This window comes from Manis javanica, chromosome 3 (genome assembly GCF_040802235.1).
Source record: "Manis javanica isolate MJ-LG chromosome 3, MJ_LKY, whole genome shotgun sequence".
Taxonomy (NCBI): Eukaryota; Metazoa; Chordata; class Mammalia; order Pholidota; family Manidae; genus Manis; species Manis javanica.
Genome location: NC_133158.1, coordinates 14726186 through 14752850, shown reverse-complemented (window position 1 = coordinate 14752850; position 26665 = coordinate 14726186). Strand labels below are relative to the sequence as shown.

Sequence of the window (26665 nt, the reverse complement as noted above, 5' to 3'; positions counted from 1 at the left end):
CCCAATTTCTCACCTGATGGCCCCCCTGCGACTGTGCCTGTTGCACTAATTTTTTTTTAAGTGGTATATAGGAACACAATTTAAGACTCAGTGGGATATTGGGGATTATCCAGTTCATAACCTTCATTTTCTAAAGAAACTGGGATAGAGTGAAGCTAAGACTTGTCGAAAGTTACCTATAAACTGAACTAGAACCTAGACTTTGTGAATCTCTACCTAGTTCCTACCTTTTGGCTACTGGTATTCATTACCTATTCTATTTTACACTTTTTTTTTTAACAAAAAAATATTCTCTTACTGAAAGTTCAGTAAGAAATTTGTTTTGTTAAATTCCTTTTACATGCTTCATGGTACTCTAATCATAATGAAAATAGAATGAAACTTTCACACAAGACCAAGAGAAATACATGTTGTCTGTTGACCATGGTATTCTCTTCCCATTTTTCCTGAATGCCTCTGCATCCACCACTCTGAATCTGCCCTTGACCTTGATTATTTTACCAATTTTGCTGCAAACTTATCAGTAATGGGTCTTCTGAATTCATTACCAAAATAATCTAAACCTATTATTAAAACATGTATATCCTCACTTGTTTACATCTAAACAGTAAACTTTCATTGAAAGTTGAATTCAATAAAGCAACTATTTTTTAAATCTCTTAGTAACTAGCTTCTTAACTATCTTTTTTTAGGAATTGAATTAATTATTAAAGTAACAGATTATTTGCTTTGAGATTAACTGCCTGGGTTTTAAAGCCAATTTGTATGGGTAGACAGTCTGCTGGTCTCCACATATTAAAATTCAGAGTAGATTTCAGCTTTGTTTAGCTTCTTTGCAGATCCCACATGATATGACACTATCCTCAAATGTAGTGTACTCCCATGAAAAATCCTTAGCATCCACATGTGAGGTGTATTTCTCTGCCTATATCATGGAGCAGCACAAGAGCTCACAAATTAGTGATGCCATCTCCGTCAGGAAGTATCACTGATCAAACAGTGGTAAATGTGATGAGGGCAAATGCATAGTTTTTCAGGTTAAGCACCATTTTTACCTCTCCCCTACCCACCTCACCACACAATCAAAAAGAAAAAAAAAGTACAGCAGACCTATATCAAAGCAAGCCTGGGAACACTAGTGCCAGTTCATACTGATATCTCTGGCTTCTAAGTGTCCTGGAAGCACTTAGCCCCTGACCACTGTGGGTGGCTCAGAAGTAGACATTTGTGCCCATCAGAGCTTCTGAGGGTCAATATTTTTGTTAGAACTGTTGAGAAGGGAGATTCTTTCTTGGTATGTCAAGAATGTAATTTTTCCTTAGTATGCATGCATACAATTTGCTTTTGTCTTGATTTACAATTGGAAACTTACAATTAACTTTAAATAAAATAGCCCATTCTGTGGTCAGACATGGAGCTGATAAAATATGATGTTGATTAAGATGTTCCAGTGCTAACACTCATAATTTCTGGGTATCTCTCCTTATTTTTATTTCCTTAGGGAGATCAAGTCTGTAATTGCTCTGGCTTTTATATTGCAAAGATGCAGACCATCCTAAGCTGCCCATTGAATACACAATTATTTCCCAAAACCCCTCTGCTCTTTATGGTATGAAAGAATAAATAGGCTGATGATTACATCTGTGGATTATTTACTGGCTCCTTATATTTGAATTTCTTTTCCAATGTCTCCCAAACTCTATAGTCAAAACATAGGCCAAAAAATAAATTATGTCAGGTAGAGGGGCGGGTATCATAATTTTATATTTTTGGCATAAACTCTTCCCTTCTTTATTTCTTTGTGTGATTTGGCTGGTGTCACATGGCCCAGTCTTGACCAACCACAGTATTGCACTTGAGCCTACCAGAGACTATAAATGTTATGTTCTAGAACTTTTGTCAGAATAATTAGAATTATTAGAAAGGGAGGGTCTTTTTTCATCCACTGGACTTGAAGTTGGGCAAGTGTCAGCCTGGAACAGCTGGCCCCTGAAGCAAATAAGATTAGCCTGCCCCTAACCCTACGCTCTCACCATATCCATGCTAGCAGACCCAACAGCTTCCAACTACAAGCCATTACATCTTTTCACTGAAAAGCCTTTATCTAGTTATGGCAGCCAGCCCACTCAGCTGGCATGTGTATGGAACAGCCTGCAGTGCCAGAGAACTCATAATTCCAGAGCTGCTTTCCACCAGTGACTGGTGGGAGTTGGTGGATCAAAACTCTAGCTCTTCTCTTCTCTTGACTGACAAATCTCTGATGCATGGACTTGAATTTTCAATGTCAAGCTATTATTTATTACTTACCTTTGGATAGATAAATATGTGTGTGTATGCACATGTATATGCATATATTTATGCATGTATGACTATATGTATATATGTATGGGCATATACATAAATATTCACATGAACACATGTATAATTCATTTTATTTTTATATTGTTCATAATGCTTTTAAATCGTTTATGTTGTTATATATCTGACTTAGGTGGGAACAGTATTTTTTAAGTACCTTTCCTGGTTCGATTATAGAATGCAGTTCTAATTACTTCAGTAAAATCAGTCAATATTTGTACAATTTAAGAGCTAATAGTCAGCCAGTGTTTACCAGTACAACCATATTGTATCTATAGCTGACACTCATTTTATGGGTGTCCATTCTGATTGGTCAGTGTACATGCCCAAATCTCTTAAAGCTGCTCTTAAAACATCATGGATGTCCACTCACACCCACTACCAAAACCATGTGCTCATCGCCCCACAGCTCAGAATCTAGTCCCACATACTCAGAGAACACTCCTGCTGCCTCCCCCAGCCAAAGCCTAAGGTAACCAGAATGGACAAGAGGACACTCATTTCCTGGGCAGGAAATGAAAGATGAATGGGACTCTCACTTCCTTCCACTTACAAGAGACTAGGAGACAGGATGCGTTGTTAGAGATACTTCCACATTCGTTCTCTTATGTTCTCCATCCAAGAGATGCTGGTCTCTGCCTTTGGGTTTTTGCAGGACTGAAGATGAAATCTTCGTGGGATCTCTGCTGCTACTGCCTTGTATAAATAACTGAATTTTTCAGTTTATTTTTGCTCGGGAGGGTCAGGGAACAAAGAGAAAGGAATGGGTGCACAGCAGTGCATCTCTCAGCAGACAAGTCAAGGATGTCCAACTTCAAGAGTCCACAGTGGTATGGAACAGGTCAATACGAGCAGGACCTGGCCCTGTTTTCTATCAAATAAATCTCCAGGTGCCACATTGCATACTAGTTTTCTTTAGCAGGAAGAACAAAGGTTTGGGTACATTAATCTGTATTTATTTCAATTTATGTTTTTCAAATAAGGAAACATCCTTAGTTAGGATTTAAATAAATAGGGAGTATTAGGGAATGGATATTTCTTACCCCTGTTTGAAATTTTGGATCAAAGAACCATACCCCTGACAGACAGGCTCATGAAAAAACAGTAGCTGTTTTCCTGTAGTGAGAACATGGTCCCTGGCCCAAAGGTTTGCCATCTTATGAGGAATCCTAGTGCAACCATATGTGGGAAGGGTTACCTTGCATTTCCCTGATGAACCAGCTGAGGAAACTATTCAGGGTTCCATGGGATGCTGAGGTCAAGGTCTGCTGGCTCAGGTGGTGCAATGCTTTCCCTGGTGTTTGGTGGGAGGGGAACCAGGCTCAGCTTTGCACACTCAGGGATTGAATGCTTTCTGTTTTGTCTGTAGATGTCTCAACCAGGATTCTAATCTGTTTGAGAATTTTTTTATCATATGAGCGATGCCCCAAAGGCTTTAAAAGAGGAAATATATGCACACTCCAACATAAAGATTTATGGGTTTCAGTGCAAAATATTCCACTGGGGAGATTTTAAAAATTAATTTGTATTCAAGGCAGCACAATATGGAGTATTTGAGGCATTTAAGAATTTTAAATATGAGGGAGTGTGCTGAATAGGGAAGCTATTCATCTGCAATAGTGTATCAGGGTTTAGAACAGGTGGGGAAACTGAACTTTTTTTTCTTTAATGGAAAAAAATGCTGCAAAATTGCCTTTTGCTTTACCCACACAGGAGTACTAGGAAACCAAAGCACCAGCCTTCATCTCTGCTAAAGAGCTCTGGATATGTAATATTGCTGTCACTTCCACACATTTGGTAGAAGCCACCATGTGTGTTTGTAAACAACTAAAAGACCCAGCTAATCTTGAGCAATACACAAATGAGCCATCTTTGCGAATGCCAGTCGCCTGCTAATAACTTTCTAAAATTGCTCTCCAACACTAATTGAAACCATAAATCCTCATCACATTCAAAGCCCAACTGCTGTACACCATTAGCTCACTTCAGTTCTTAATCTTCTTCTGGGCCACTTTCTTGCTTTATCCTTTTTCCCCTAGGAGCAACCACATTTATTATTACAGTTCAAATACCTTGAGATATCCCTGTTGGAGAGCTATATAACATCTGCTAAACATGTCAATATGAGGGCATGCTTAATAGGAATACCTGTTCTATTCCCACTGGAACAAGGTCAAAAAATGTCAGGGTAATATAATTTCATTCATTTTATCCAGATGCCTGTAGATAACACAGATCAAAAGAATATTTAAATTCTGTTTTGTTAAGACAGGCTACTTCTATTACATAGTGGAACAGGTAGGAGGTTATGGTTGCCTCTAGACAATTTGCAAGACAAGAAAAATGGCTTTGTGGACCATCTGACAGCTTTATTCTTGTGGCTCTGGCAGAAAAACAGGCAAAAAGGATTGCAGAGGCGGCTTAGTGGAATATAACACAAAAGTTCAGAAAAATATTAACTGGTTGTAAAATGAGTGGGAGGATGTAGTAAAGGAGCTGGCATTTCAGTTATATAAAATCACTTATTACAACATTTTTATAGCCAAATTATGCTCCCTTTCTGTGCTGTATCTTTGGGTCTTTTGCCCAGAAAAGATGGTAAGGAATTCTTCCATGAGGCACAAAATGTTTATGTGGAAGAAGAGAGAAGCAGCAGCTATGAATCATTTTATGGTTGATTCGCACTCCTGATCCCAATGAAGACCCCCTGGCAGTTTGGGTCTGATTTATATTAGGTCCTGTGCTTTGGCAGTTCTCTTCTGGCCTCATTTATTTACCTGCACAACCACTTGTGGGCCTTCTAATGGACACTTGTAATTAATGGAATGCTCTGATACTTGTATCAAGTCCATTTGGAGCCTTCAAATAGCTGTAACAACAATGAATGATGCAAGTTTTCTGTTCCTTGAAGCAGAAAAGACTGACTCAATAAAGTATTTTCTTAGATGATGGCCCACTTGGTGGAATCATCTTAATAAGTTCATCCCTGTTAGCCAACTTGCTCATTGAACCGAGAAGAGAAATTGTACTTTCAACCCTCTTGTAAGGAGTAATAAGAATTTGGACATTCCTTTAAGAGAGTTCTTCTTTAGCATAAAAATTGAAAAACACAGACCATGCACCCCTGCAACAATACACCCTATAGCTGCAAAAAATACTAATATGTATTTGTTCAAATTAAAAAATCAGTAATGAAATAGTTGGGGAAACATTGCATGAAACATTTAAGTAGGTTTTCCTATTGCAGGGCATCCCAGTGCTTCTACTATCCTAAGTTCATATCTTCAGAAGAGGAAGATATGCATTTCTGATATTTATTTTACCACAGGACCCTTTATTTTATGGAAAGTTGCATGTGCTCAGTGTTCCTTAGAAGCCTCCAAGAAACATTGCCTTTCTCTATCCAGAGCTCTACTATACAAGGAAAAATAATGTTTCTTTTAATGTCGGGCAATTCTGAATATCTGCATTTTCAATATTTTTAGAACTCCCCATTCTATAGAATAATGATCAAATGTCTATTTTGTTTTATTTTATTTTAGGCATTCAAATTCCTGGATGATCTAGCCCAAGCCTATTTTCTCCCTTTATGATACATTACTTAGCTTTCCTTGCCCCTCACACTCTATTCTAATTTACTTCTTGCTGCTCCATGTTTACTCTTTGTATTTCTCACCTCCATATCCTTGAACACAGTGCTTCCTTTTTCTAGAAGAAACCTTTCTCATTCCTTCTACTTCTTTGGGACTTAACCATATTTTCCAGAATAATGCCAAATATTGCCTTCCACAAATCCTTCTTCAGTATTACTGTTGGGAATCAGTCTTTCCTACTTTAGTGTTCCTGTTGCATTCAATGGACCTCTGCTCAAGCTTACATCAACCTTCCCTTATTCTGGTTGTTTGCTGATTTTTATGAGTCCTTGCACTCTAATATGAATTATTTGAGGGTAGGGACTGTGTTTTGTTCATCTTTGGGCAGAGAGCCTGTTACACTGTCAGAACAAACAGAATCTAGGTCAAGGCAAATTGAGATAATACCTTGGACTCCTTTTCTATCTGGCTGTCTTCCTTCAGCTTTCCTCAGTGTTTTTGAAATAGCCAGGCCATAGGACGGTGGCAGGTTCCACCTTAGAGATGGTCTAAGGCTACCCTAGCAAGTCTGAGTGTACTGTACTATGCTCCGGTGTTAGCATTGTTTTATAACTCACCTTTGACAGGTGCTCCCGGCTGAGAGATGAGTTTCCATGGACATGTTTAGTTTATCTGCAGAATTGCTCTAGACTTACACCCATACGGCTGAGCCTGCCAGGCTGGGAGAGGAGGTTGATCTTACAAAAGTCTAATGTACCTCTCTTTCTCAGATCTAGCAACCACAAATGCACACTTCCCTGTAGATGATGCTATTTCCAAGTTCTTCCCTCCCTCATAATCTTTGAAGTCCCCTTCCTAGAGTCCTCAGGAAGCTACTCCTCTTAGACTGTCTCGTTGGCATAGCTTCTTCACTGAGTACGACCTTAGCTCCACATCCTACAGTTTGAGAGACATCTTTCACCCTTTTTTTAGTTTTTTGCCCAGCTTCAGCTCTAGGAACCGCAGCCTCAGTCAGAGGTCAGGATACAGTTACTCTGCATAATTCCAGGAAGCAGTATAACACAGATTTAAGAGTAAATACAAGCACTCCAGTTCAGCTGTCTGGGTTCATATCCAGGTTCCAATACTAAGGAGCCATACACTGGGGAAATATAACCTTTGTGACCTCAGTTCACTTAGCTATAAAATAAGGTGATAGTAGTACCTATTGCACATGTGCTTTGTGGGAATTAAATAAAATGTCACATATGAAGCATCTGGCACAATGTTGGCATGTTGTTAAATGCTCAAAAATGGTAGCCTGTGTTACTATTTTAGGATACAGTGAAAGGACCAATTTAAAGCTTAGAGAACCCCTGTGCAATGTGCTTGATCCCTACTATCCTCACATATAAAATGGGTGTGTTCATCATCTATTGCTGCATAACAGTGTCTCAAGCTTAGTGGCTTCAAACAATACACATTTATTATCTCACAGTTTCGATGGGTCAGGAGTCCAGGCATGGCTTAACTGGTTCCTCTGCAATGTTACAGTCAAGGTGTTGGCCATGGCTGGGTTCTCATCTGGAGGCTCCACAGGAGAGAGTTCACTCCCAAGCTGCCTGAGATTTTGGCAGAATTCATCTCCTGTGGAACTTAGGGGTCTCACTTGCTCAAAACCAAAAATGGAGAGAGAGACTCCAGAAAGATTGCAGTATCATGTGATCAACACATCCCATCCCCTTTGCCATATCCCACTGGCCAGAAGAAAGACACAGGTCCTGCACACCATTGAGGGGAAGGGCCCCCTCGGTATGGGGGCCATGTGAGTGCCTGTTCTCTGCAGGGAGGTGATATCAACAGAAACCTTGTCATCGGATTTGTGAGGATGAAACAAATCTGCACATATAAAGTATTTGGAATAGTCTCTGGAACATGGCAAGTGCCCAGTAAGAGCTTTCTGTTTATAATGAGGCCTGTGAGTGGAGGAGGAGGCTGGGTTGGACTGAATGAATGAGCTATGTTCAAGATTCATAACTGGGACGATTCTTCCCTAGCAAGCTGTATGCAGGGCTTATTTCCCCAGTGGCTCTCCGTCAGTGGCTGCTAGTTCTGCTGTGGGTGGTGTTGAATGTCACCTGTAGGTGGATATTACTTGTGTTAGTCATGTGTAACTGATTTAAAGTACACTGTATTTTCAGGCAAGTGTCTGTAATTGCTATTTTTGCTAATTGTGAGAATGACTTGTTTGCCATCTCCCTTCACTCCAGTAAGAAAGTGAGTTGGAATCAAGGAGTGGGCTTGAATGAATTGGCTTCCTCTTGTGTGAGGTACTTACCTATTAGTTTGGTGCAACAATTTGAGTTAAGCAAACTAAACTATAAGCAAAGTTCAATCATAGATCTAGGAATCAGCTCAGAAATACTCTGACCAAGCACCGGCTCCCTGGTACACAGAGTACAAAGAATGAGTTTTCTTATTTGACCTGGCACCTGTTCTCTACCACCTTCCATGCTAGATGCTCAGGAGACAAAGGGGAAGAAACTGAGGCAAAAATCATACTTGTGGAATTTTTAATATATGGCATCAAAAATCTTTGATGTTCCTCCCACAGAGGGCAATGGGGAACTTACGTCTCCTCTTCTTGAATCTGTGCTTTTTGGCTATTGACCAAACAGAATATGGCAGAAATGATGTTTTGCCAGTTTCTAATCTCTGATCTTAAAAAATTTTCAGCATCCACTCTCTGGAGTGCTTACTCTTGAAACCCAGTCACCATACCCACAGAGAGGTCCTGTGCAGATGAAATGACAGCCAGCTTCACCTTTCAGCCATGTGAGGGAGCCACTCTGAAGTGTATCCTCCAGTGCCAGTAAGGCTTCCAGTGCCAGTAAGGCTGACGCCATGAGAAACAGAGCTGAGCTGTCCCCCAGATGATAGATTCATCAGCAAAACTATGGTAGTGGTTGTTTTAAGGCACTAAATGTTGGGGTGGTTTGTTATACAGTAATAAATAATGACAGCAATGCCTTTACAGTCTGGAAGATGAGACAGACAGTAATCAAAGACTAACACTGGCAGCTGTATATCTATATGCTAAGATGACTGCTCTGCAGGATAAGAATATAATTCCACGAGGCCATCAAGCAAGGAGCTTCTATCTTAGATCATGTAGCCAGAGAGGGCTTGCTTGAAGAAGTGATGCTTAAGCGGAGATGGAAGGAAGCTAATGAGGTGTAGGAGGGGCAAGCAACAGCCATGCCAAGGCCTCCTGGTGCACAAGAGCAGGAGTTCTTTGAAGAAGTGAAGGTCAGGGTGGGTTGCGGAGGAGACAGGGCAGGAGTGGAGCACGGATCACAGATAAGGCAGGCCCAGTGTCTGAGGGGGCCTGCCCTCGTGCTGGATGAGCCCTGAGAATAATGAGACTGTGGAGCTCACAGGCATGTGTCGGGCAAGTGGGGGAGAAAGGGGTGAAGCTTGACAGGGGAGTCACTGAGACCTGCCCATCTTACGCATGCAGCCCATAGTGAGCAGCCACACTGTCGGGACAGCTGGGGGATCTTGGTTCCCTGAGGAACTAATTGTTTCCTGGTGGAAGAAAGGCTGAAAGACTTTTTCTTAACAGTTCTGACTCCTTTTCCAGACTGCATTTCTCAGTTGACCCAGTTCAGTAGCAATGTTACAGGAGTTTTTAGTAGATTCACAGGGGCCAGTGTTTCACAGACTGTTTTCTATTTTTTACATCTTTACAGGAAAAAATATTCCTTACAGTTAGGCATACTTGCTGGGATTTTGGCCGGCTTTCTCTCCTCTTGCCTCTGCGTAGATGGGAAAACAGAGAGCAGAGAGCTTTACATACATTCTGTCCATGTGTGTGAGGATAGGTGCTTTTACCCTCCTTTGTCTCCCAGCTCTTTTGTTTGTCTCTTATTTTTCAGGCAGGATCTTCTGTCCTTAACCCTCAGATGCACTCCTTCCTTTCCACATCCACAGCATGTCCACGTCACCTCGCACCTTAGTGTCAGCTTTGTGTAAACAACAGGTATTTTTTGAATGCCTCTTGTGCTCCAGGAGCTAAGTGCTGGGTTTCAGGAATGAAGACTAGCATGACCTGACAGCGCAGTGGTTCTCAGCCCTCGCAGCCTATCAGAATCCCTGGCGGGGTGTGGAGGAATGGAGGTGGGGAGGAATTTTAAAATATAGCAGTTCCTTGCCTATTCTGAAAGATTCTGATTTTATTGGTTTTTCATTATTAGAATGAGAGATTACAAATAAATCAGAAAAGTGAACTAGAATGGTCCATGTGGCAACTGATCAGACTGAGAGAAATCAGTGTGAACTCATGTTTGGCTTAGTCTAGGCACAGATGACTACTTGCAAAAATACTTATAGAATCACCCCCCACACACAGACGCAAACACACACATAAATATGTTTCTGTAAACATTTATATATATATAGGTTAGTACGTTCATCTGTATCTCCTTGCTCTGTGAACTGAAAGGACCTAGAGTCGATGTTATCCCAGTAGCAAGGAGCACACTTAAGGCCCAGATCTTGGTTTCTAATACCAATCTGTAATGAAAGGAACCAGAAATCCTTAGAAAAATGGCTGATTTGGGGAATAAGGAAGGTCATATATAAGATAGGCCTGGAGCATCTTACGGTGCCAGAAAGTGAGGAAGTGCACAAAAATAAAACACACAAAATCCCCACAATGTTGGGGTATGTTAGAGTGACACTCAAAGAACTCCTAGGGACCAAAGCTGAGAAAATCTGAGTAAGAAAAAGAAATATAGCAGTATTGGGTTATAACCTAAAGTATAAAATACATTTCTGTTAGTCTATACTGCATAGTAAGTGACTGAATAGATACATAAACAGGGAGAAGAGAGAAACGAGAGAACTCTCCCATGCAGAAGATTTCTGAATAAGTTATGTGTGTACTTTTCCCTCAAGGAGGTGAAACATAACTCTCCACTCCTTAAATGTGGGCTGTACACAGTGACTCCTTTCCAAAGATTATTTATGATATAGACATGGGGAAAAGAGTAACTTCATAGTGGAGAAACCTGACAGACAGCCAGGTGGTCAAGGGTATCATCAACAATGGTAAGTCTTGTGGACAGTGTGTACCCTTGACATAATAAGATGCAAATGGCACTTTACCACTGTGATCTTCTCCTAAAAAACCATTAACTCCAGACTAATCATGAGAAAAATCCCAGTTGTGGACATTCTACAAAATACCTCACTAATACTCCTTGAACTGGTCATCAAAAACAAGGGCAATCTGAGAAACTGTCACAGTCCAGAGGAGCCTAATAAGACATGGCAGCTAAATGTAATGCAGTACCCAGATGGAATCCTGGGACGGAGCAAGGAATATAGGCAAACAAATAAGGAAATTTGAATAAAGTATGAGATTTAGTTAATGACATGTTACTATTAAACATATCAGTATGAGTTCATTTATTGTGGCAAATGTACCAAAATAATTTAAGATGTTAATAGGGGAAAGTGGGTGTGGAGTGTATGGGAAATCTCTGTGCCATGTGCTTAATTTTTCTAAAAAAACAAACAAATGACTAAAAGCCTTCTAAGATAAAAAAAGTTTACTTAAAAAATAAGTCTTTCATAGTATTTGGTCACCTCCACATTGTTCATCTTTAAAGCAACTAAATAGACTCTATGTTCTTTGAAGAGTCTTTCCTTCAGTATTATTTTAGCAGGCACTACAAGGTTGGCAACTCTTCTTGTTGAATTTATTGGGATGGCCTGACAATGTGTAATTTTTAAGTGTCATGTTTCTTTTATAAAATTGAGAAGGATTTAGAGCAAAAAAGAAGTATATTAAAAGTACTCATGATTACATGAAGTCTAAGAAGATCATCGTTAATGTTTTGGTAGTCTTCTAAGTAGTCCATATTTTCCACTGTAAAGTTGGAATCATGCACAATGTACTATTTTGAAACTATTTTTATTAATGGTCTGTCACAAACTTTTTCCTATTCCATAAATAATCTTCTTAAAGCGTAAAATGAAAATTTTAATAGCTGGACAATGTTTAATTCCAGAGTTTGCTCAAGAACATGAGGAAGGAAGGAAAGAGGCAGGATAAAAGGAAAGAATAGAAGCATTTCTAGACGGTAACAGTGGTTATGGCATTGGACGTCAGGAGTGGTCGACTTGCTGGTATGGTGGGAGTTTGGCAGACAGAGAAAAAGCAGCTCCTCATCGCTCTTCCAAGTCTACCTCTATGCAGCCGAAAGGACCTAGAGAGATAATCTCACTGTCTTTCTTTTTCCACTGCAAATGAGGAGGAAGGATGGATATTGGCCAGCAAGAGGAGTAGCGTCTTCAGTGCTATATTATTTATTTGCCTCATTAGATGGATATTCCAAGGCTCAGAAGTTAGTTGGCAGGCATTTAATAGCTCTGCTGTGTTTTTGTAGAACTCTGGCTTTTTCAGTTCAAAACCACTTTCGTCCATGTGTTTAACAGCAGAGTGTTGTCAGGAAAGAACTAATTGAGAGAACGGTGGTTTCCCCGCCTGCCCTCAACATATATTAAAGCACTGGCGGCGTGTCGGCATTGATGCCATGTTGTAAATCCTTCATGTATTTCTGCCCTTCCCAAATCCCCCACCAAAAATTAATTAAACTCCACAGTGCCTAGGCTAATTCTTTCTCTACAGAACAAACTGCACTTGAGATATACTAAGGAATGTGGCCTAGATTTTTAGTTAGGGCAATGTGTATATTTCTTCCTTAACCAATTGTCTGGAAACAGAAAAAGAAATCAGATAAGCTTTATAAAAACCAGCTGCTGGGTTTTCAGTTCTGTGATATCCATTCCCCTTTTGGACATTTGGAAGCAAAATTGAAGGGAAAACTTTATCTGAGTGGGTTGCTGTGAGTGGAGGCTTATTTTTGGCTGGTATAACAAGGACATTTAGAAAACAATGAGTGTTTACATGAGGAGTGAGGGAGGCAGTCACGAAAGTGTGGGACCAGTGTAGATTTAGGGTTTTGAATAGAATGTGGGTGACTGCTGACATTTGAGAGGTTTTATCTGGGGTGGATTACAGATGTAGGAATTAAATATGTGGGCATTTAATTGGCATTTAATAATGCCAAGTTAACAACTGATTCAATTTGGTGGAAATAAATCCATCAGATGATCAGTCCTTTTGAGAAAGATACCGTAGGATCATGCTAATAAGTATTTCTGGAAGTTAGGGAATATATATGGCCACTGAAAACCAACTTTTCTGAAATATTATAACTTCAAAATTAAGGGTTTTGCTTTAGAGAAAATTTCAGAATCATGTGAGTCTATCTTAAACTCCATCCCTGGAAGGTTTGTAGGAGAAATAATTTGAAGCCCCTCTTAAAACTTATTTTAACTTGGAGAAATTGGATGGCACTAGGATATGTACTAGGCTGAAGGAATCAGAAGCTCTGGGTTCCAATCCACATTCTGTTAGTACCTTGCTATGCAAAGACAAACAAATATAGAATTTTAGGCAATTGCATGTGGTGAGTTCTGGTGATGTGAGATCAGAAAGTTTGGGTCCAAATCCTTCTCTGTCAGCTAGCTACATGACAATAAGCAGGTCAGAGAACCTTCCTGAACTTCAATTTCTTCCTCTATAAAATGAGGATACTGATACTAAATAGAAGCCTTAAAATCTCTACCACATCATCCTAGGAATGAGACAATGAAAGTGTAAGGGCCTGATGAATATAATTAAAACATGAAATGCTGACAAAGACCCCAAGTTGGTGTCGCTTTGTGGTTCTAATTATGATCAAGGAAGCTTTAAGACCTTGAAGTGAGTTGTTTTCCTTGTTCACACAAAGCTAGAATAATCCTGTCCCTAAAATGAAAGGAAAGGCTTTGTCTGTAGGCCTTTCCAGTGCTAGAGGAGGGCATAGAGATGATGGACTGCCAGCTGACCGGTGAGCTGGCCCTGGGCAGTCAGGGGCTCCTCACCGCCTCCCCCGTCCTTACAATGTATATTCTGCTCACCATTCCCACAGTGGGAGCTGTTCAAAGGTAAGGTGTTGTTGAGACCATCTGGACTGAATACATGACCGAACCCAGTTAAGGCCTCTGTGTCAACTTTCAAGGCTTGGCAGGTGGGTGCAGACATCCCCTTGTCTTGCAGCTGTCCCAGACAAAACTCACTGAAGTTCTCTTGCTTTGATTTGCCACTGCCGGTCTGGTGTGGTCTGCCTCTTTCTTCCATCTCTTCTTGCCCTCCACATGAGGGAGCCAGCCTGTGAGCCAGCAGCCCACCAGAGTGCCAAGAAACTGTCCAGAAAGGGAAGGGATTTCCAGGGAAGGAGGCCTGACTGGGCCGTTATTTGTGGTCACATAAAATGGATCTTGAATTGCAAGGTAGTACAATGAATAATGCCAGGGCCAGTATTTCAGTTGTCATAAGGGCGACCAAGGGGGACTCTTTGTCATAACTTTCTCTCCATGAAGAACCATGAGGTCCTTGTCAAGAAGGCAGCATGGACTAGGCCAGACCCCACAGCCTTGACATAAAGGGGAGACCAAGGGTTCTCACTGGCAGGGCTCCCAGGATGTGGGTTCTAGCGACCCTTCCACTTGGGATTGTCATTTAAATCTTTTTAGTTTATACACTCTTGCCTTATATGCCCCACTACTAAAGTGTAAGCTCCTTGAAGATAGGCATGCAACAGCAAGAAAGCATGTAGCAAATGAGGATAAATTGATTTGGAGTTTGAAAAACTGAGTTCATATCTCATTTCCAAAGCTCATTAGCTGGAGGAGATAAAACAGGAAGTTCCTACATCCATGTAAGTCTTATTTTCTGCTTCTGAATAATGGGTCTTATTATAGTCTCTAATGGGATAATTTGGTTTTATTTAAATTTACTCAGTATTGACACTGAGTACTAGGATGTGCATGCTTAGTTCTCTGTATGGATTCAGTGATGAAGCCTCAGAACATAGAAAGGTACAATATAATTATGTCCATCTTGAAGATAGAATCATTTGCCGTTTTACAGAAACATTAGAATGCCTGAGACTCTGTCCTTGTTTGTTCTCTGTTCTTTTCTATTTAGACTTACTGCCTGGGTGATGTCATCTGGCCTTGTGGCACAATCTAGGTGCCAAGGACTTCTAACTTAATATATCAAGTCCAGATTACCGCCCTGAGCTTCAGACCCACATACCCAACACCCAGTCAGTGTGGAACAGGCATCTGAACAAAACGTAAGCCAAACTTCTGATCTCCCCCCAGATGTGCTTCTTTTCCACTTCAGTCTTATTGGTGTTTTACCCTGTCTTTCAGTTGCTAAGGCCACAAAACTTGGAGTTATCCTTAAATCCTCTCTTCAGCTGACTTCCCACATCCAACCCATGAAGAAATCCTTTCAGCTCTACCTCTGAAGACTAAGTCCGAGTGTCTCCCGCTGCCCCCTCGTCCACACCACCACATCTCCCACCTAGAGTTTCCAAGAGCCTCTTCACTGGTCTCCCTCCTTCAGACCGGAGAAGTGCTTTTGGAAGGTCAAGTTAGCTGATGTGTCTGCCCTGCTTTAGGCTCTCTGATGGCTGCCCTTGTCATCAGAGCAAAGTCAAGTCCCCACATGACCTGCAAGGACAGATACGGTCTGCGGCCTCCTCCTGGCCCATCTGGCCTCGTATCCTGTCAGCCTTGCCCTCCTTGATGCTTCCCTAGCCTTCCTGCAGCCTGGTTGCTTCCCAAGCCCACCAGCCCATTTCTTTCTTAGAACCTTTGTGCTGCTCGCTCCCTCCACCTGGGATTCTCTGTCATCACAGGTCCACATGGCTCCTCCCTCCCTTCTGCCAGGCTGGTCTCAGACATCCTCAGTGAGGCCTCTCCTGGCCCCTCTTTGAAGAGCCCTAACCCTAAAACACCCCTCACTCCATCCCTTACAATCCCCTGTCCCCATGTATCTTTTGCCCTAGCATGCATCATTGCCTAAAGGACTACACATTTCCTTCATCATCTGCCCCTCCCTCTAGAATGAGAACGCCGCAATGGCAAACACACCTTTTTTGTTCACAGCTGTGTCCCCTGTGTCTGGGACATTGCATGGCACTTAGGTGCTCACTACATGTTTTTGAAATCTTTGAAAAAAGAAACCAAACACCACAGAGATTAAGAAATTGCACACAAAAGGTCTAAAACAGGCAGTAGTATTGGCAATCTGAAACTTAAGTTCTCTCTGAGATGGGGAAATGTGGGATTCACACCTTTCTGGCTTTGGTCCTTATTTTTAAAAGCCCCTGATGTGCTGTTCTTGCCAAAAAGTGTTTTTTAGATCTGTCTTCAAGGGTGCCCAGTGAGGAAGACCTGCCGGGTGCCTGGCGTATAACTAGCTGGCAGTGCTAACTCCTGGAGTTCCATGGGTAACCCACATTCATAGCCCTTGACATGGCCTGTCAGCTTCCACTGCCTTCGCTTCTAAATTTGTGTGATCTTAGCATAATTAGCCCGGTCTTTGTCATTCCACAACTGCTAAGTATGCAGTGGCTGTGTTGTGTTATGGCTCCTCTTGGAAGCAGATGACATATCATGAAATATTTATTTAAAAAAGAAGTGCAGGCTTTCTTAATTATTACCACTGACTGCTTTACCCTCAAAGTCCAGGAGAGGCAAGGCTGTGTACAGCAGACTGCTTGAATATGATAATTTCCTTTTGATCTTTAATTTTCCTCCTAGGCATTTGAGCACATTTTACGGCTTCTTTGAAAAGCTGCACTCAGCCTCTCTGGCTGCTTGTTTGTTTTCCCCAGTCTGCAGTGCCTTTTGTTCCATCATTTACATTTCTTAGGCAGCTTCAGATGAATAAATATTGCCCCAACTGCTCTAGCTTAAAAGAACTATTATTGCTCGTTAACTTTCTGTGCTAGAATTAGCTGGAAAATATGCACTGGGGTTGTTTCCTGGTTTTGTGTATTAATATTTTTAAAAATCGTTTCTTTCTCTGGGACTCTTGAAGTTTATTCTTGAGAATAGACAGATTTGGGGGACAGATTTTGAATAGACAGAGTAGTAACTTCAGGTCATTGTTGCAGAGGACCTCTTTGTCACTTTATGAGATCGCCCAGTTCTTGGGTGGGCAAGTAGAATTAGAATGTGAAGTGTGCACCAGCTTTTCACAAGCCCCCTGGAGCTTATAAGAGGAAACTGCAGTCATTAAAGCTGCTTGGTCTTGTTCTCATCCTGACCCCAAACCTCCCTCTGTCTTCTTCCTTTTTTCTTGTGAATACTAGACACATATTTAATGAGTTGTCACATGTGAGAAACCCCGGGGTCTCCCACTTCCATAGAATGGGACCAGCAGATAGAAAGGCTGTTGCGTGAGGATCATAAGCTCATTAGCTATGTGACCGCATTCAAAAAGGAACATGACATCTCTCAGGTGCCTTTTGCCCTTTCAACTGTCTTATACCTACCTGCCTTTTTTTTTTTTTTTTGAGAAGCCAAGGAAATTGGAATGGATAGAAACTTTCGCATTAAAATCTCAAAATATTCATTTTCTGTTAGACAATACTAACAAGGGAAGTAGAAGCTAATCTTATAATCCCCATTTCATAAATAGAAAAGTTGAGAAATTGAGAAGCTAAGATCCAGAAGTTCAAGTGGAGTGACACATAAATGCAATAGCAAGATGAGTACTGAGAGTGCACGATCCAACTCAAGATCTAGAACAATCCTAATACCACTGAATTCACCTATAGATAGGCCTAGAGCTAACTACTATCCTAAATTTTGTGTTTATTATTCCTTTGCTTTTTACAAAATAGTATTACTACATTTGCTTACATTTCTAAACAACACATTTCATGTTGGTTGTTTTTAAGCCCTGTAAACTAGTAATATACTGTGGCATTTTTCCCACTAATAGAACATAACCCCATTTTAACCAAACCATGCAGTTCAGAAAGTTCAAGCACATGAGACGCAGGGACAAATTACTTCCAGATTAGTGCAATGACTAGAACAAGCCTGAAAGCTAATTGGCTAGAATTCTGGTGTCTGGATGTTTGGTGCAAATCCATCCTTGTTCTGACTGTTCCTGGTGGTAGTTCCCTGCTTTACTGAATATCAGTGGGGACAGTTCTGCAGTCTGTGTCACCATTTGGAGGAGAGTCACTAAGTGGAGCCACTGGCCTGCCCTGGACTATGACTAGAGTGTTTTTGGGTCACTGAAATTGGAGATGGTTTTTGAGTGGCTGGCTTTAGTTCTGCTGATCAGTGTAGCCCCATTTATACCTTCTCTGTCTCTTGATCAGCCTCAGTAGAGGTTTGTTGACTTTACTAGTCTTTTCAAAGAACTGACTTTCGCTTAATGAATTATCTCTATTTAAACATTGTGTTTTTATTTCACTTAGATTTTTTTTCCTTCTGCTTTCCTTGAATCTTTGTGCTTGTTCCCCCTAATTCCTTTAGTTGCTTAGCTCATTAACTTTCAGCCTATTTTCTTACATAAGCATCTAGAGCTATACATTTTCTTGAAGTACAAATTTTGGCCCATGACTCAAGTCTTGATTTGTAGTTTTATCAGCCAGGACAGCCTAAACATGCTGCAGTAATGAACAGCACCAAATTATCATTGAGTTAAAACAACAAAGCATTTCTAACAAGTCCCAGTTGCTGCAGCTGCTGGTTGGTTGACCACACTTTGAGTAGCCTGTTTTAAATTCATACTTTCCTCCTGACTAAATGGTACCTTAAGCTAGTGATAGCCATGAAATCAGCTATGTACCTTAAGCTATGAAATGTATGCATATCCTCTATCCCTGAAGTTACTTATTTTTATTATCTCTTCAGACACCTTCTGTGGGCTTATTTTGATGGTGTTAATCCTCCTTTCCAGGTAGAGAAATTAATGGGCAGAAAGAAGTTTCTTGCCGAGGCAGTAGCAGGATGCTCAGCTCCCGCGCTCTTATCCAGCTGTCTGGACCGCACCTGAGGACAGTTGAGAGAGCTCCTGCAGAATATCACTGCAGCAAGCCCTCACCACTTTTCTCTGACCTGCCTACCTTGAAAGGTAACTCCAAAATTAAAATTCTGTTGTATAGAATAAATCTCATAATACTTTCCATGTCTGCAGCTTAATTAAATGAGGTTCCTTCCATATAAATCAACATTGGAGCATCTTATAACCCTGTCCCACCACTGGTTGTGTCAGGTGTGGGCACCTGACTCAAGGCAACCCCGTGGAAAAGCTTCGTGCCACAGTGAGGGCTAACTAGATTACTCAGATTCTCGTCCCCACAAGCCCAGGTGTAATGGAGCTCTTGTGCTTCCCCTGACATATGACTCTGCATGTTTAAAATGCTGAAATTTCTATTGTAGTAGAAGAGACTCAAGAGAGCTTGTTTTCCAAACTTAGGCTCATAGGGACATACTGTTTGATTGTTCAAAAGACAGTGGTGTTCCAAGGATGAGAAGTGGGGGTGGGCTGTCTCTTGGCAGGGATGAGTGTTTTTAAATTGCCTGCTGGGTGATAATTAAAAAGCAAGCTTGTGGATCTTACCATTGTTTTCACATTTTTTATAAGCAAGGCATCCCTCCTCTTACCTGCCCTGGGGCGGAGCATGTTCAGCAGGTACCCTTGGTATGCCACTGACTTCCAGAGGCTGAGGGCTGGGCTGTGAGCAAGAGCTGGGCTCCTCTTCCCCGAGATGGTAATGGGAGGAGCGGCCCTTCCCACACAGCACTCAGGAGAAGCAGACCTATGCTAATGGCTCGTGTGCATGTCCAGAGAGTAAGTGCTGTATACTGTGGCCTTGGGAGCTAAAGTCCTCAAGGGAGTGGATGCATGATGTGTGAACAGCTGTGAGTGAACTAGCCAATGGAAATCCTAGCTGCTGCCCCCAGTGGACTGTGAGTACCAGAGGCTCTTTCCCAAGTGTATTGGACTTCCATAGAGTCCAGGATTCTTGACTCATTTCCCCAAAAGGATTAAGATTTTCCACCAATGCAGTGGGGGAAGGTGGTACTAGATTTGATTTAGTTAGAAAAATTAAGGAATGTGATGTTTCCTGTATCTGTGTGTTAAGAATCAAAATCATATCTATTAAGCTGCCTTGCTTATTTCTCTATTTATCTTATAGTAACCCCCATGGCTTGAGGAAATCTGTGTGATCCTTTATTCTTTGCAGATAAAAGGGCCAAACTGACTCAGAAACATGTATCAAAATGAGTCTCCCCCAAACAGCTATTTGCTGTTTCAGGTCAAAGGGAGGAATTACCCAGTTTCACGCAGGATTTAGTATCTCAGAAATGAATTACCATCCCTTCTTTCCTTCTGAAGGTATCCAGCAGGCTCCCATTCTTATGTGTGATGAGACATTCTGGCCAGTGCAGAGTGGAAACCTGATCCAAAGAAAGAACAAGCGGGTCCTCAGGAGAATGGTGGAAAATAAGGAAAACAAAAATAGTTTCTCCACAAATAAGGGCTATCTTGCATTCTTCCTCCTGAGAAAATGACTTGTTTGGAAAATCACACATTTTCCTATAGCCTATCTGGACCCTCTAGACTGCATATTACATTCCCCCTTCAGTGATACTCACATGTCTTGATGGTTGCAAGCCCAGCCTGTGTCCCCCCAAGGAAACATCAATGCTTCTCTGACCTTGAAGTCACTACCAGGCTATTGCTGGGCTCTCAGAGTTCATTAACAGTGGGCTTTCAGAAGCCCCTCTTTGCCCAAATGTGGTGGACGTTTTTTTTTCAACATAGCAGGGAAGTCAAAAATATGTGTGTTATGATTCCTGAATGTTAGAATCCATTTAGGGCTCTAATAAGAAAGATTTCAATTCTCACTCCCATAATCAAATGCTCTTCTTCATCCAGAGAATTAGGATTTGGCCACAGCAACTGTATCAATTCAGGAAGACACTTAGACAAGGCTAAGATATAGTCCATTTTCTGAATTCACTCATCTTCTTGGGGTACCTTTCTCTGGTCCCAGTATACCCTGCTTCCTTAGGACAATAAGAGAATCCACCCCCCCATTCTGGAATTAACCTTTTGAAACTCTTCCTTCCCTGAAAGCTATATTAAAATTAGCCTGGATTGACTTGCTCAGTGCTGGGACACATTTAATATTAGGCATTAATGGCTCCTTAATTTATTGCTGCATAGAACCAACCCAAAATTTAGCAACTTAATTAGCAATGTTGATATATTATTTTTTCCCAGTTTCTGTGCTTCAGTTATTTGGAAAGGGATAAGTAGGTAGTCCCCCCACTTGAGTCTCTTGCGCAGTTTTGTATTGTCCAGAGCTAGCATCATCTGAAGGCTTGACTGGGGCAGAAAAACTTGCTTGCAAGATGACTCATTCACATGCCCAGTTATTTGGTGCTGGCTGTTGGTTGGGCCCTTTATTTCCTCTCTGCAATGTTAGTTGAGAATTCTTACTGCATGACACCTGGCTTCTCCAGTGTGAGTCGTTCTAGAGAAAGGTGGGAGTTGCGATGCCTTTTGTGTTCTAGCTTTGGAAGTCACTGCCACTTTCAGTATATTCCATGGCTGGGGCACTGACAAAAGTCTGCCTGACTTCTGTGGGACAGAGCATCAGCACTACCTCCTGATGAGGCATGTCAAAGTAGGATGAGCGTGAGGGGTGGGATAAATATCATTGCAGCCATTTTTTGGAAAACATAGTCTGCCATAATGCTGATTAAAAACTTAATGAGTGTATCCCAAGGTTGTAATTGTTAGAAACTAGAGTTTCCTAAATTGCTGAGTATATACAGCCTTAACGCCAAAGTCTGAATATGTTATATTAGAAAGGAGGGGTTGTCCTTGCAATGTAATCTAGGACAGCAACCAGAAATGGTATATGAGAGATTCTAACATGAGTCAGGTTCAGCACCTGACTTGAGAGATCTTATGAGGTTGAAGAAAGGTAAAATACTAGCATTTATAATTTGAGAATGTTCTACTCTTCTCTCTTCCCTACATTTGGTTAAAATAAAGGGTTCCAAGATAGTGTTTGCTTAGGGAAGCTCTGACTTCATAGAACAGGTTATTTGGGATTTTAGGATGGGGCTGACAGGGTAGGGTTAGAGTGGAGAATGAAATGAGAAGAAAAAGCATTTAGGCTTACAATAGTGAGCTGATCTGTTTGACCAAAGTGAGTGAGAAGAAAGCACTTTGCCCTGGGATGAAGGAAGAGTCAGGAGTGCAGTTTGACAAGTCCTTATAGGTAACTGTTAGCTGTGAGGATAGGAGAAGAATAAAGATTTCATGTGTTGGACTGTACATTTACTATTCTTTAATATTCTCAATAAAGATGAGCAAAGAAGAGGTTCTCTTTAAATTAATTTTGCCTGCTGAATTGTGCTTTTGAATAGATTCATCCCAAAGACTGAAGCACTTGGGTGTCTGGGTTCAAGAACCCAGAAATTAAATGTGTGGTTGAAATTGTGATCTCTGAAGTTACACAGATCTTGGTATAAATCTTGGCTTATCAAGTACTAGCAAGGGGCTTCGGACAAATGATGTACCTTCTTTGGGCCTCAGTTTTATCCCCACTCAAATGAGGCAACACATACCTAAGTCTTATCCATTAAAATGCCAAGTCTTCTCAAACATTTTAAATTCTAAACTGATGCAGCCCTGCATCATATGACTTCCTATAGTTTGGCATCCAGGCAAAATCAGTGCTTTGAAAAATAGAGTAACTGAAACAGAATAATAAGAGGAGATGCTTAAAGTAGAGGTTCTCCAGCAAATCCAGGGCACAAGACACTTCATTTAAGACAATTAAAGCTTTTTAGCCCTTGCCATGGAAACTGGGTCATCCACCCAATTCCATGGCTTCTATTTGGTGTATCATTTTCATCAAGGAGGAAAATAAGTTGTAAAAGAATCAAGTAGAATTCTTTAAAAAAGAAAAACCTGAACTCTGATGTGTCCTGGTTAGATTTTAACTCTTCTTCAGAGATATTTAAAGTGAGAGAAGGTGGAAACTGTAGCAAAATATCAACTCTCCAAAGCTTAGGGTTTTATTTGGGAGAACAGAGATTTTCTTTCTTTTTTACTTAAGGCCTAGTTAGATGGATTTTTTCCCCCATTGTGCTATAAAAAGGAGGCCTTTTAATATGATTCATATACAATATAAAATTATTTTTAAAGAGTCTCCTTGTTTTCTATCATTTCCCTAACCTGTAGTGTTATACTTGAATCTAGAGTCTTGGGTTGTTGATGGTAGTAATGATAGCAATTGATTATGAAAAGCCCACAATATCTTGAAACCCCCTTTGACCCTCCTATACTTCAGTTATTTCTTCCCTCTCTTATTTACCCTCTGCTTTCTCTAGGCATCATCTCTGCCATTTTTTAAGCTAGTCACAATGCTTAGAATTTTTCATATATTCTCTCATTTAATTTTCGTGACAATTCTCTGAGTCTCATATTATTAACTCCAATTTGGAGGCAGGAAATATAAACCCAGCATGATTAATTAACCTGCCCAAGGTTCCACAGCTTGCAAGATGGCAGAGCTAGGATATTCTGATTCCACATTTATTCCATGTTATTTCTCCTATAACATGCAAAATACTTCATTTATTTTTCAGCTCAGTCACCAGCACTAGTAGTTGACTTTTTTCTTCCAAAATACACCTAGTAACACTTTATAAGAATTATCCAAAGTTGTAGGATACAGAATTAATACACAGAAATATGTTGTGTTATATATATTAACAACAAACTAGCAGAAAGAGAAATCAGGAAAGTGAGTCCATTTATAATTGTAGCAAAAATAATAAAATATCTAGGAATAAAGCTAACCAAAGAGGTGAAAGACCTATACTCTGAAAACTGTAAGACACTCATATGAGAAATTAAAGAAGACAGAAATAAATGGAAATCTATTCTTTCTATCCATAAATGGCCATCCTTCCCAAAGCAATTTACAGACTCAACATAATCCCTATCAAAATACCAATAGTATCTTTTAATGAAGTAGAACAAATACTCCTAAAATTCATATGGAACCACAAAAGATCCTGAATAGCCAATGCAATTCTGAAAAAGAAGAACAAAGCTGGGAGTATTACATTCTCTGACTTCAAGCTATACTACAAAGTTACTGTAATCAAAACAGTATCGTACTGGCACAAGAACAGCCCGTAGATCAATGCAACAGAATAGAGAGACCAGATATAAACTTATGCATTTATGGTCAATTAATATATGATAAAAGAGCCATGAGTATACAATGGGGAAAAGACAGCCTCTTCGGTAACTGGTGTTGGGAAAATGACAGCTACATGCAAGAGAGTGAAACTGGATTACTGTCTAACTCCATATACACAAAAGTAAACTTGAAGTGGATCAAAGACCTGCATGTAAGATATGAAACCATGAGACTCTTAGAAGAAAACATAGGCAAAAATCTCTTGAACATAAGCATGAGCAATTTTTGCCTCGATGCATCTCCTCAGGCAAGTAAAACAAAATAAAAAATGAACAAGTGGGACTACCTCAAATTAAAAACTTCTGTACAGAAAAGGACTTCAACAAGCAGAACAAAAAGGCAACCTACAGTGTGGGAGAACATACTTCTAAGTGATTTATCTGATTGCTGGATTGCCTGGTCAGACTATGTGTAGCTTTGTAAGAAACTACGGAACTATTTTCCAGAGTGGCTGTACTATTTTGCATTTCCACCAGCAATGAATGAGACATCTTCTTGATCCACATGCTTGTCAACATTTGGTATTGTCATTTAAAAAAAAATTTTAGCCATTATAATAGGTATGTAGACATACCTTAACATTGTTTTAATTTGCAATTCCTTAATGGCATACAATGTTAAAAATCTTTACTTTGGGGGTCTTGATAATAGGGAGAATCTAGTATCCACAATGTTGCTCATGTAATTGTATATTAATGATACCAAAATTTAAAAAAGATCTTTACTCATGCTTATTTGCTATCCACATATCTTCTTTGGTGAGGTATTGGATCAGACCATTTGCTCATTTTTAAGTTGAGTTGTCTGTTTTCTTATTGTTAGTGTCTTGGATATATTGTAGATACATGTCATTTATCAGATATGTCTTTTGCAAATATTTACTCTATGGTTTGTCTTTTCTTTATCTTAAGCCTTATTTATTTTTAAGAGATTCTTTCTAAATTATTAAAATTTGGAAATGCCAAGGTTCTACAATTTTACCAAATGTTGCCAATTGAAGCAAATGAAATACCAAACCCTTCAGTGAAGAAAGTAAATAGTTTTATTATTCATATCCACTTATACTGATAATGAGTTTTCAGACATGATACTCTCCACCACTGGCTCGCACTCCATCATCACCATAGCATCCGTAGTATGGCACCATATGTGTAGTCTTGCATGTGAATGAGAAGTTTGACCACTGCTACTAAAAGTATTCACTGGGTTTGTTCCTATCCTCTCTAACCAAATGTGATGTGTTCCCGGTTCTCAATTATTCTGAGGTCTTCTAAGATGAGGCAGGTCTGTGACGCCTTGCTTGTTCATTATGCATTCTCTGTGCTGAACTAGCTGGGGGATCTTTGGGAATTTCTCTTTAGCTTTTTGATTCCTACCCGCCCCCTGTATTAGTGAGCCTCAGCGAGCTGATGTTGTAGCACCAATGCAAAGGTCTCAGAGTTTAAAACCTACATGTCATACTTCATGCTCATCAAGGCTCATCCTCAGTGATGCAGGCTGATGAAGTTGGACCACTGGGAATGTTGCTGGTCACTATGGCAAGGGAAACAGGGATGTGGGGATGGCCCCCTGGGTTCTCAAGTTTTCTGCCCAGAACTGAGAGCTTCATGGGCCATATTAATCATATGGCAATAAAAAACTTTAAGGGGCAAAGAAGTGCAATCTTACTATGTACACCAGATAGCCCTAGTGAGTGCCACAGTACCATGTCTGTGGAATTCTGAGACATTCTGGCTATTACTGACAATGATCATCGAAATGGTGATTACCATGCACACAGAGAGCAGCCTGTGTGTGGTGCTGTGATATAAGGACATAAGCAAACATTAGTTTTTCTCCCTCCCTGTCCCAGGGCAGACAAGCAGGGACAGGATTTGGGATGGGATGCACATATCCCCTCCGCTGCAAATTCCTGGTACCATGAGCCTGTGCTGGGGGGTGGCAGGGGAGGAAAAACCTTTTGAGCTGAGTGGAATGTAAGTGTGAAGACAGGAAAGGCTAAGTGTTAACTTAGATATCTGAGTTTGGTTGAATAACCAAAAATGACTAAGAAGTCATGGAGTTGAAAGGAGAGATAAAAGAGGTTGTCTGTAATGAAAAAAGGTAATATTGACAAAGCATGGTCAGGGGCAAATGAAGAAGAAATAAAACTCTTCCGTGTTTATAGCTCAATAAATGGAGAGTATGATCAAACTGGCTCCATATAATAATAACTCCTACTGGTATAGTGCCTTCTAGTTTTAAAATGCTTTTATCCTTTTCTCCATTGATCCTTTTAGCAGCCTGAGAAGTATAGAGGACAAATGTTATTCTCCTACTTTTTAGATGAGGAAACTAAGATTTCAAGTGATGAACTGACTTGTCCAAAGCTACCTAGCCATTAAGTAGCTAAGCTACTGTTAGTGTTCAGTCTGTCTGATTTCCTTTCTGTTCTCCTGATTAGTATGATTATTACAAGAACAAATTTGGAATTTAGATAAACCAGTAATATAAAGGAAATAG

At 40.5% G+C, this 26665-nt stretch overlaps 1 protein-coding gene across 3 annotated transcripts in view; it reads left to right on the top strand.

The window, feature by feature from the left end:
* SUCLG2 (succinate-CoA ligase GDP-forming subunit beta) overlaps nt 1-26665 on the top strand; it is a 578416-nt gene that overhangs the window by 351569 nt on the left and 200182 nt on the right. For all 3 annotated transcript variants that reach the window (XM_073230875.1, XM_073230874.1, XM_073230876.1), the window contains one exon: nt 18823-18996. In XM_073230875.1, the coding sequence (XP_073086976.1) occupies nt 18823-18996 (174 nt within the window). The remainder of the gene's footprint in view (nt 1-18822; nt 18997-26665) is intronic.